This window comes from Harpegnathos saltator, unplaced genomic scaffold, assembly GCF_003227715.2.
Source record: "Harpegnathos saltator strain DR-91 unplaced genomic scaffold, Hsal_v8.6 scaffold47, whole genome shotgun sequence".
Lineage (NCBI taxonomy): Eukaryota > Metazoa > Arthropoda > Insecta > Hymenoptera > Formicidae > Harpegnathos > Harpegnathos saltator.
The window spans coordinates 999,615-1,010,818 of record NW_020230283.1 but is presented as its reverse complement, the minus strand read 5'-3'; the positions used below and the strand labels follow the sequence as shown (position 1 = coordinate 1,010,818).

Sequence of the window (11,204 nt, the reverse complement as noted above, 5' to 3'; positions counted from 1 at the left end):
TCGAATTCGTTTCCTCAATCACTCGACTCGACTCGACTCGACTCGACTCGCGCTGGCGGCCACGACGTTACTCCCGAGCGACCGCTCGGTCGCGACCGGTTCCGATCGCGAGGGGATAAAGGTGTCGATCAGATTGAATCAATTCTCTCGTTTCTCTCTCGTCTCTCGGCAATATCCGTCCGCCGATTATTCTCGCCTCGCTCTCGCCGTACCGTGCGAAGTATATACCTGATAGCGATCGTTATCGGTAACGACCTCTCCTCGCAATCCTCTCCTGGCTTCGTCCACGCTCGCTCATCCGTCCGTCTTCTTCGTCTCCCTCGCGGATCGACGCGGGGCCGCCGTCGTCGAGAGATCCGTGAAAACTTCACTGTCGCCCGCGGACTTGGCCGTGCACATAAGAGTCTCTCCATCCCGGCGACGAGCGCGCGGTGAAGCGCGATTTCAGCGAGAATTCTCGACGCGACCGATCGATCGCTTCCTTCGGTGGGAGACCCGCTCGCGCACCAGAGTCAAATATTATCAACGTCGGCCGAGAGACCGACACGAGTCGTCACGGCGGAGAGAGAGAGAGAGAGAGAGAGAGACGCACGTGGAAGAGAAAAGAAGCAGCAGAAAAGAACGAGACAAGAACGAGAACAAGAAGAAGGCAGTGAAAAAGCCGGACCGAAGACGATTACGAAGAAGAAGAAGAAGAAGAAGAAGAAGAAGAAGAAGAAGAAGAAGACGAAGCCGAAGACGAGGAAGAGTTACGCGGTTACACGCGCACGCAGGCAGGCAGGCAGGCAGGCAGGCAGGCAGGCAGGCAAGAGGAGGCAGGCACGAAAGGAAAGGCTTTTAAAGTCGAGTGCGAGCGCGGCCGAGAGGACTCCGAACCGGTTGCTCGAAGTGACGTGAGTGAACTGAGGCTACAGCCTGGCAGGTAACGCCAGGTAAACCCCAGTCGACTGGCGGCACACACGCGGGAGAAGGAAGGTGGTCGGCTGGGTGGCTGGCTTCGCCGGCGAGCCAGCCAGCCAGCCAGCTAGCCCGCCAGCCAGCCAGCCAGCCAGCCAGCCATCCAGCCATCCAGTCAGCCAGCCAGCCAGCCATCCAGCCAGCTAGCCAGCCAGCCAGCCGTAGAGACAGTCAGCTCGGTCAGCCGACCTGGGGAGTCAGCCTGCGGCCGCAGGGGCCGCAGGAAAGACGCGCTGGGACGAAGAGGGAGCGTGGGACGGCAGCGAGGAGGGGAAAGAGATAAGGGGAGAAGGGGGCGCAGGGGCCTCATCGAGGGGCCCGGAGGGAGCCCACCGAGTGCGGCGCGTGGAGGGGTCGAGGAGGAATGGTGGGAGAGACAAGGAGAGACCCGGTGTGTGCGCGTTGCGTGTGACTCAGCTCGCGGAATGAGCGAATAGGCCAACAGCCGTAGCAAAGGCTACGCCGCGCGCGCGCGCTGTGTATGCACGGGATACACACATACAGAGTGATCCAGAAGTGACGGCGTGCCCCCGTCGTCGCTTTTTCCGGCAACGTCCGCCCGCCCGCGTCGGCCTGCGATCGGGAGTTTCGCGCGTTCCTTCGCCGCCGCCGCCGCCGCCGCCAATGGCGTAATCGTTAACGGTGCGCGCCGGCGAGGCTTACGTAATTGCCGGCGAGCGCGTTCATCTGATCGGGATGTGATGATCCTCCGCGCGCGGAATGACGATGGAGATACGCGCGCCGAGATTCGCCGGCGACGCGGGACTTGCTTGCTTCGCTTTGCTTTGCTTTGCTTTCGCGCTTTGCTCGCGCGCGATCCGCGAGGACGCGGAGAGCGGCGAAGGAGCGGAAGAACGGAGAGGCGCCGCGCCGGGAAGGCAGAAATGCGCGCGCGAGAGCAGCGGGGATGATTCTCGATTTCCGGCCGGCCGGCCGGCCTGTGTGGAGCTTTATTAGTGTCGCGTTCACGGTTATATTAATAACGCGAATCATTTGCCGCGGTCCGCTCCGCTCGCTCATTTTATACGCGCGCTCAGTCGCGACGTGCGGTTTTCACGCCGATTACGCGTACGTCATGGGAATCAGCCGCCACGGTTTATTTCAATAACATTCACCCCGCGAGAGCCGCTTGCGCCAGAGCGCGACCGGGCGCGGCCGATTTTTCCTCGCGGTTTAACACCCGCGGAAATCGACAATGCTCGTCGTCGTCGTCGTCGTCGACGACCGTTCCTCTCCGCCGTCTCTCCGCCGCGCGCCGCGTCGACGCGCGCCTCTCGCGAGCGCGCGAGATCCGGAGGATCCTCTTGTCTCTCGCGCGAGAAAAAGCCTCCCGCCGATCCCCATTCCGAGCGCCGAGAGCGGCTTCTGGATTCTCGGTCAAACGGCTCGCCGGCTGATCGAACAGAAATCGCTCTCGGTCGCGAGGGAGAAGGAGAGAAGGAGAGGGCAGGCGAAACAGACAGAGAGCAGCGAGTCACCCGGTATATCGGATACTAGCTATACTTGAATCCAGCAGAGCGTGACTTTTCACGTGTAGTTGCGCCAGAGTGGGGTACGACCGTATTCCCCGGTGTGCCGAGCGCGCGAGATAGACTTTGATAGAATTTACACGGCGGCTCCTGAGAGCCGAGGAGAATCCCCTTCCCCTCCCCGCCATCCCGTACGAAACGGGCGACCATAATGGACGCGAATTACGACGGCTAATTCCTCATTTCTCCCACCGCGCTCTGTTCCTCCCAAAACGGACTTCTCAGCTCATTTATTTTCGCGAACGCTGCGGACGCCGTTGCGTGGCGGCGGCGGGAGGGAGGAGGAGGGGGGGGGCATTATTTCATTGAAAAAGATCGTCATTAGCGACGAAGTCGCGCTCTTTCTTTCCTATTCTTCGCGCGGACAAAGCCGCGAGACAACGTCGCGCGGCGATTCGTCCGACGCGACGGTGAATTTCACTAAATTAGTATCGGCGATAATTACCGCTCGCGTAATTGCCGTTCGCCTGTGTTGTGCTCGTCGGCCGGCCGGCGCAATGGGGCGGCGTAGAGGAACGCGTCGCGCCTCAGGGACGCCCTGCGTCGTAACCGCGGTCTCCTTCGACGACGACGACGACGACGACGGCGAGTGCAGGACTGGAGGACATCGGCGGGGAGGAAAGAGGGGGGCGGAACGGTCTGAAGAGCGACGGTCGCTTTATACGCGCGGGCACGAGATATCGCGGATTCTCCGCGCGCGGGAACACGAAGGAGCACCGAAATGCATGTAATACACGGCGATTCCGATAAGACGTAATGCGCGCGCGCGCGCCGAGGATTTTAATTAATATATCGAGGACATATCTTAATGCGCGTGCGCGTGCGCAATCGTGCGTTTTCGATCGACGCGCTCTGGCGAGTCCTCGCGGAGCAGCCGTTTTCCTCGCTCGGCGTCTCGTTACGTGCGCGTCGTCCTCCGCCCTCCGTAATGCCATAGAATTTCGCCGGGCGACTCACATCGCCGCGCCGGCGAGCGGCTTCGCTTCATCCCGCACATGTCCACATGTGAGAGCTGCTCCTCTTGCGACTTCGCAAAGTATTTGATAATATATTCCTGGATGCGTTCCTCGGCACATGGACTTCGCTCGCTCGCTCGCTCGCTCGCTCGCGCGCGCACGCATTTCCTCGTCTAGTGGCCGCCGTCGGTGTGCGCCATGGGTTCCTCCGGATAACCATGACCATCGCGCCGCAACTGGTCTATGTGCACGGAGAAATGCAGCTGATGCGCACGGCTGAGTCCTGAGGTCAGCGACTCGTCGGCGGAGTTAGTGGAGCGCTTAGGCTCGCTCCAGGGATTTTATGAATTGGTGCACGTTGGAATACACGGCGGGAGGAAGAGGAGCGTGGAAGCGGTGGAGGGAGAGACAGACAGAGAGAGAGAGAGAGGAGAGCGGAATTAAAAAGAGGAGAGCATCCTAGTCTCTCCGGCCGGCTACGAAAGGAGGATCGAAACGGCGCTATCGGGTGCATCTTTCTGCCCGAGGCAGCGCGGTGCTTCCTTCATCGGCCAGGATTTCCCGCCGCTTTTCCGGAAACGGCCGGCTGCGCGGCCGCGTTTTCGCTTCGCTTTTTCACTCTCGCGTCGTGAGGCGCTCCGCGACGCGAGATTCGGTGAGTTCAACGCCACGAATACGAGGGGCCGGCATAATCTGCGCTAATCGTCGCGCCGCTCGTCGTCATTCGCGTGCTATGAAAAGGGAGAATGGCCGAAGCGACCTGAGAATCGAACTCGAACTAAACTCAACTTCTCGATCGCACACGGCGGCACACTAAACTGTGCCGATCCTTTCAGCGGGATTTTCATGTTGCTCGATCTTTATTGTTTCGAATTGAAAATTTGCTCCGACACAGCGATGATAAAGCTGGCCCCGACGCATCATCGACCGTATTCATCATCCGACGTGTTTTATCACTCAATCAGAGATAAGGTTATTCGCGTTATACATTTTCTAATGGAATTTCTCATGTTAGGTCGTTGAGACCTCGCTCGATTCTTGCCCGATTTCAGTCCGTATCGCGGTTTTGCGCAACAAAACCTGTGCTGAAAAGAATCCCAGAAATATCCGATTGTTAAGGGAGAAATTATATGCGTAAGGCCGTTTTTAAGGCTATTTTTACGAATTTTTTCAACAGAAATAGTAAGATCAATGGACTTGAAATTTTCACATTATATTCATTAATGTTCAAAGTATAAAATAAATTTTATCGAACCACAAGAACCGATCCAATTTGTAATTATAGATAAAAATGCAGCGATCCGTTTGCGAGCTCCATGTTTGCTGTCGAAATCATTCCGGGCTGGCTAATTTCACTACTCTGAAATCAAAAAATGAGAAAGATTTTTAAAATATTTATTTATTAAAATATGCCATCACAGACCGTATCAAAATGAAGGCAGTGTTTCGAAAAATAATGACTATACAAAAAAAGGAAATACCGAAAATGAAATTTTTTTTCAACTTGTAATCATGTTTAAAAGAAAAATAAACTAAAATATAACTGTGTTCGAGGTATGGGGCGCGAAAACTACATGTCCACTGTATATTGTGTAAAAATTTCGAGTTATTCGGCTCAGTAGTTTTTGCATAATCGTGTCGACAGTTTAAGAAAATGATGTTTTCAGATAAACGCGTTTTTAAAGTTTTGTGCGTACTTTTCATATAGATGGTAACAAATTTATTTTATACTCTGAACATTGATGAATAAATACACTGCGAAAATTTCAAGTCCATCGATTCCACCGTTTCTGTTAAAAATAAATAGCCTCGAGAACGGCCTGCTCCGCATGCAATTTCCCTTTAATCTCGTTGTCCGATTAAATATACGAAAGAGAGAGGGAGAGAGAGAGAGAGAGAGAGAGACCAGAGTTGGTTCTCAGTTGTCAAAGACTCCGTCGTGAGATGCTGAGTGAGAGATGGCGAAGAAAAGCCGGTGCGAAGCTGCTAACTCGAACGTCAATTCCGCCACCTGTTGTTAGTCTTTCGCTGCCACTTCGCCTTCTCGCCAGATTTTGTTTCACCGTTCCGATACAAAGCCACGTTCCCTCGCGCTCCTGGCCAGAGGCATCGCCAGAGAGATCGGACGTTTTTCTAATCGCTCGCGTCGGCTGACGCACGAGAGATCGACAACGACGAACGACGAACGACGAAGCGACCCCGATGCCGTCGGTGCGGCGGCGGCGCCGCCGAGATGGAGAGAAATTGCCGATATTTGCGCGACGCGTTCCCCCACCCCCTCGCCCGCGATGACCGATGCACGTGGTCGACTTCGTCGTCGTCGTCGTCGTGTTGCCGTCCCACCATCGTCCGCAGTTTCATCCTCTCGTCATCGGTAGCCCGACGCCGAGAGCTCCTCCGCGCCATGATTGTCCCTCGCGCGCGCCCTCCCTTCTTCCTTCGCGCGCCCTGCCGCTTCGCTTCACGGTGTTCCGCTCTCGCGAGAGAGCCGCGGACCACGCAGGTGCATTAACCGGACATTCAGCACCGTAACGCCGGCCCCGTGGACGGGAAAGAGAGGTAGCAGCATCTAACCACTAGAGTCCGCGCTGTCGGAGTAGATGCCTGGGACTCGAATTCCTACGGCGGCCCGTTCGAAACCGCGTCGTTTAAATCTAGAGGCGAGACAGAGAGAGAGAGAGAGAGGGGGGAGAAAGAGAGAGAGAGAGAGAGAGAGCGCGATGGACGATGCGGTCGTCTCCTCTTCGTGGAGGAATGCTACCCTCCGCGCTCTCTCTCTCTCTCTCTCTCTCTCTCTCTCTCTCTCTCTCTCTCTCTCTCTCTCTCTCACCCGGGACTGATAATCGCAGGGGAGACGAACGTCCGGCCCGGAGAGACGCTCTTTCGGAATCAACGCGGACAAAGGGACGGCGCGGGAGGGTGTGTTCGCCCCGCTCCGCTTCTTCGGTCTCTCCCTCTCGTGTTTCCACGCCGGTGTACGATTCCACGCTATCCGCAGCGCCTTTGTATTTGCGCCGGGCGATTTAGCGGTACCGCGAGACCACGCCGCGGTTTCCCGGAGTGCTGAAAACGCGGCCCTGCCGAGAGAGAGAGAGAGAGAGAGAGAGAGAGAGAGAGGGAGAGAGAGAGAGAGAGAGAGAACCTCGCTCTCTCCGGCGCTCCTAGCCGCTCTAGGGACTCTGCGGATCATTATCGCGTTTACCACGTTTCCATGAGAACAATCCAACAATGCCGCCCACGCGGATCTTACGAATCGGCGTCGGCGAGCAGCGCGAGCGAGCGAGTGAGCGCGCCTTTCTACGGTGCGCCTTCGACGAAAGCGACCAACCCAGCGCGATCGTAAGGCTACTTTTGACCATGACCTAAGATCAGCGTCGTTAGCAGCGTGCGCTAAAGTCCCTGCCATGCGCGTATCCGTACGTTAATACCACCAGACGCTCGGAGCGCAGCGCCCACGCGGACTCCGACGACTGGCCGGACCATCATCGGGTGCTTTCGCGATCCTCGGCTCTCGCCCTCTCCTGCGAGAGCGGCTGTCTCTCTTTCGGCCGAGGTCGAGGCCCGCGCGCGCGCGCGACTTGGCTTTTTCGACATCGACGCGCGCGAATTTTGAGAGGAGCGTCGCGCGCGAGTCGCCTCGCGGCCAGCTCCTCCAATCGTCAGCTTCAGCTTTAGGAGACGTGGACGAGCGCGGTTCACGGTTGGATCTTGCGAGCCGGTAACGTTCGGCCTTCTTCTTCGGCGCTGGAGGTTGCCGACGAGCGCCTCCGAAAAGCCGGCGATCACTCGCTTGGCGAATCGTTTCATTTCGCCGAGTGCCGTCTCGATGTATTGGCAAGGTCAAGCGGACATGACGCCTTAATTCCCGTCTGAGACTCTCCGCAGGTGCTTGAAATCTTTCGGCCAGGTCTGATCGCAGGCGTTTAACACGTGTTAGCTGTCACCGCGCCCTTCAGGGTAAACATTCTCGGAACTTGGTCTGGATATATTCTCGATATTTCGGCTTTGTTACAGTTTTTTCCTGTTATTACTTTGTTATTACTTGGATATAGTTATTACTTGTTATTACTTTGTGTTGCAGTTGTAGTTTCTTCCTGTGATGTTTTTATTATCGCTGCCTCGCCGCGTCTTTGTCGCGTTCTGCCACGACGCGACTCAATTAGAGGGAGAATTACATGCGGGCGGCCGCTTTCAAGGCTATTCTTACGAATTTTGTTTTAACAGAAACGGTAAGATCAATGGACTTGAAATTTTCACTGTGTATTCATTCATGTGTTCAAAGTATAAAAGAAATTTTATCGAATCACAAGAACCGATCCGATTTGTAATTATAGATAAAAATGCAGTCATCCGTTTGCGAGTTCTATGTTTGCTGTCGACACAATTCCGAGCCTCTCTCTCTCTCTCTCTCTCTCTCTCACTATTCTGAAACCAAAAACTGAGAAAGATTTTTGAAATATATGGTTGCCATTATAGCTCGTACCAAAACGAAGGCAATGAAGCCAAGTTTGGAAAAATAATAACTGTGCAAAAAAAAAGTATCGAATGTGAAACCTTTTTCAACTTGTAATCGTGTTTAAAAAAAATGAATAAAATAAGATATAACTGTGTTCGAGGTAGGGGCGAAAACTACGTGTCTACTGTATATATTACAAAAATATACTACTGTAAAAATGTCTACTGTAAAAATTTCAATTTATTCGGTTCAGTATAGTTTTAGCGTAATCGTATCGATAGTTTAAGAAAACGGTGTTTCCAGATAAACGCGTTCAAAGTTTTGTGTGTACTTTCCATATATGCACTAGGAAAAATGTATTGTTGCGTGTATCAAAATTTTGTTGTAACAACAAAATAATTTGGTTAAAATATGCCCAACAAAACTGTTTAGTTCCTGTAAGCAAATATCTCGTTTGATTACGGTTTGTTCGTATAACGTAATACTTTCGTTACAGCAACGAAAAAGCTTAAACTATATGAATTTTGTTAAAAATACTATAATTTTTTCTTAATATATAAAATCTAAATTTTAGTGCACAGAAAGACAAAATAGTACCCATTGGGCATTATTTTAGTTAATGTAAAATAATATTTCGTTATTATGTAATTATTACGGATAAAAAAACTAAAATGCGTAATTTTTATACATGAAGTCTAAGAACAAAATCATTTGGTCCAGAGAACAAAGCAGAAAAATATATTTAGTCGAGACAACTAAATATTTTGTTATATAAAACAAGATATTTGGTTGCTATCTAAAAAATGCCTCAACCGAACAGTCTTGTTAGAGACACTAAATTCTTTTTCCTAGTGTAGTGTAGCAACACATTTATTTTATACTTTGAACATTAACGAACACACCGCGAGAATTTCAAGCCTATCAATCCTACCGCGTCTGTTAAAAAAATTCCTAAAAACAGCTCCGCATCCAATTCCCCCCCTCAACGCGGGAGACGTTGCTCTTATCGCGCGGGCGATACAAAGTTATCCATTATTCTCGTAACCCCCCGCATTTCGCACAGGTGGCCGTCATTCACGCGGCGGGCTCGCGCGTCATTTCGCGTCCGAATCGTCGCTCATCCGTGAGAGCGCGGATGATCGCGCGAACACGAGACGAGTGTCAGATCGCGACACATTTAGTCGTCGTCGTCGTCGTCGTCGTCGTTGTCGTCCAATTATCGTCGGATGTGCAGCGCGTGTGTTACACGGAGACATTCGGCTCGGGCACGCGACACCGACTGCCTCTATCGACGATTCGGCCGACAACGTCGACGGCGACGGCGACGGCGACGGCGACGGCGACGAGCGCTCTGGCGACGCGCCAATGCAGGAAGCGCGCAGTGCACGAGGCGGCGGCAGGTTACCGGCAGGCTCCGACAGGTGCGAGCCGTGACGGGCCTCGCCGGCTCTCGCTGAGACTGATCCGGCCAGATGCTTCTGCGCGACGTCGTGCCTTTCGCACGACTTTCGGCGGTGCGACGTTATAAATAAAATCCCGCGAGTGCGAGATCGGGAGCGCGCGAGGCCTCGAGGCGACGTCTCGGAATACACCCGGAGAGCGAAGCGAAAGCGGCCGCCGGAGGCGACCGCGGAGCCGAGAGAGTACGTGTGTGCTCTTGAAACGGCGTTCTCGCGCGCGCGCACGAAGGTCGGCGATGACGCGGGGACATCTCTCGCCGGGGACGCGCGCGCTACGGAGGAATAAAACACCGTTCCCCCGCGTTCTTCGATGTTATTAATCTTCCCGTCTCCCCGATACGAGCCCGCTTCCAACCCGCGTCCCTGCACTGATAGAAAAATATCGTTGAATTAACTATAATCTCACTATATTTTATAGCGCATTTTGGCGTCAACCATATTTTTATAGTTCGCAGAACCTGCAAAATATAGTAGAATAAACACAAATATGTAATCAATGATTGTCTTAAATAATTGTTTAGTTACTTTCACCACATATATGGTAATTTCATATGGTCATTCACAAATATAGTGAGATTTAATATTCATACAGCCACATCTGTCATCATTTAGCAAATATTCTGGTAATATTGACTATACAAAAGAGTTACTTTACCTACCATTTTATATTTGTATCCGTACAATAATTTTAGTTTAACTTACTATAATTCTTAGTAAAAATATTGCATGGTTGGTTATACTGTGCCTATATCGTGATTATTACCGATATTATGGCAACACTTACTATAAATATGATATTTCGGACTATAATTTAGTTACTGTATCATTATAGTTCCAAATGTCATATACTTTTCTCTCAGTGTGTGAAACTCTTTCGACTCAATCATTCAAAAACTCAGCAGATCGCGCGCATGAGTCAAGAGCGGCTCTAATTTTGCTCAATACGCGCGCACCTTACTCGCGGAGAACGTTTGCCTGTTATGACGTCATCTTATCTTATCTGGGCGTTATCTTCTGGTCACCCGATGGCCACGCGTGACGGCTAAGCTTCCGAAAGCAACATTGACGTTCTCTCAGTCGAGCCTTATTCGTGCCCGAGAGAGAGAGAGAGAGAGAGAGAGAGAGAGAGAGAGAGAGAGCCCTTTGGCCCTTTATATCCTAATGGCACTTGAAGACATCGCTCTGTATAAACGCTCATGTTTTCGAGTTTTCTGTTTTCTATCTTACTCTGATGAAATGGTTGTAAAATTCACTTTCCTATTCCTTATGTTTATAATACGCCGAAGGCTATTTATTAGGGGAGTCTGTTCGTCTTTATTATAAAACTTTGCATGGAATTAATGAAATATTAAGTTCGATCTTAATGAAAATTGACATCATGCGCAATAAAGAAATGTGGTTAACCAGTTAACCTGGAATTTAAACTGATCCTGGATTGAAGTTAAGAATCCGTACTATAAGCACGGGGAAATTGAAGGCTTTAAAGTACGAAAAGACACTTTCCGGTACCCTCAATAATTACACTTAAAAATCTCACGGGGTCTTGGGTCAATTAATTCAGGATACAAAGGGTTCATTTATTCGGGGCGTCTACACGTCGTTGTAGCGACTTGCCGTGAGGAACGAAATTTCTTTTAGGACGCAACACCGTTGCAGCGCAGGCTTCCTTTTCAAAATTTGTATCGAGATGTTGTCGCAGTTTGTTCAACACCATCAAAATGCTATATATTAGTTGTATATTGTTGCTATGTATTAGTAGTGAAAGGAGATCAACATACAAATCCCGTAGCTGTAATATAGAAATAAAATTTTGCGAAGCAACAAACGTCCTCCCCCTCCCCCTCGA

At 51.6% G+C, this 11,204-nt stretch overlaps 1 protein-coding gene across 1 annotated transcript in view; it reads right to left on the bottom strand.

The window, feature by feature from the left end:
- Positions 1–4,705: 4,705 nt before the first annotated feature.
- The window catches only part of LOC105181074 (uncharacterized), an 88,117-nt gene continuing 81,618 nt past the window's right edge, over positions 4,706–11,204 (bottom strand). The window contains exon 4 of the mRNA XM_025302196.1: positions 4,706–4,802. Coding sequence (XP_025157981.1) covers positions 4,798–4,802 — 5 coding nt within the window. The 3' untranslated portion in view covers positions 4,706–4,797. The remainder of the gene's footprint in view (positions 4,803–11,204) is intronic.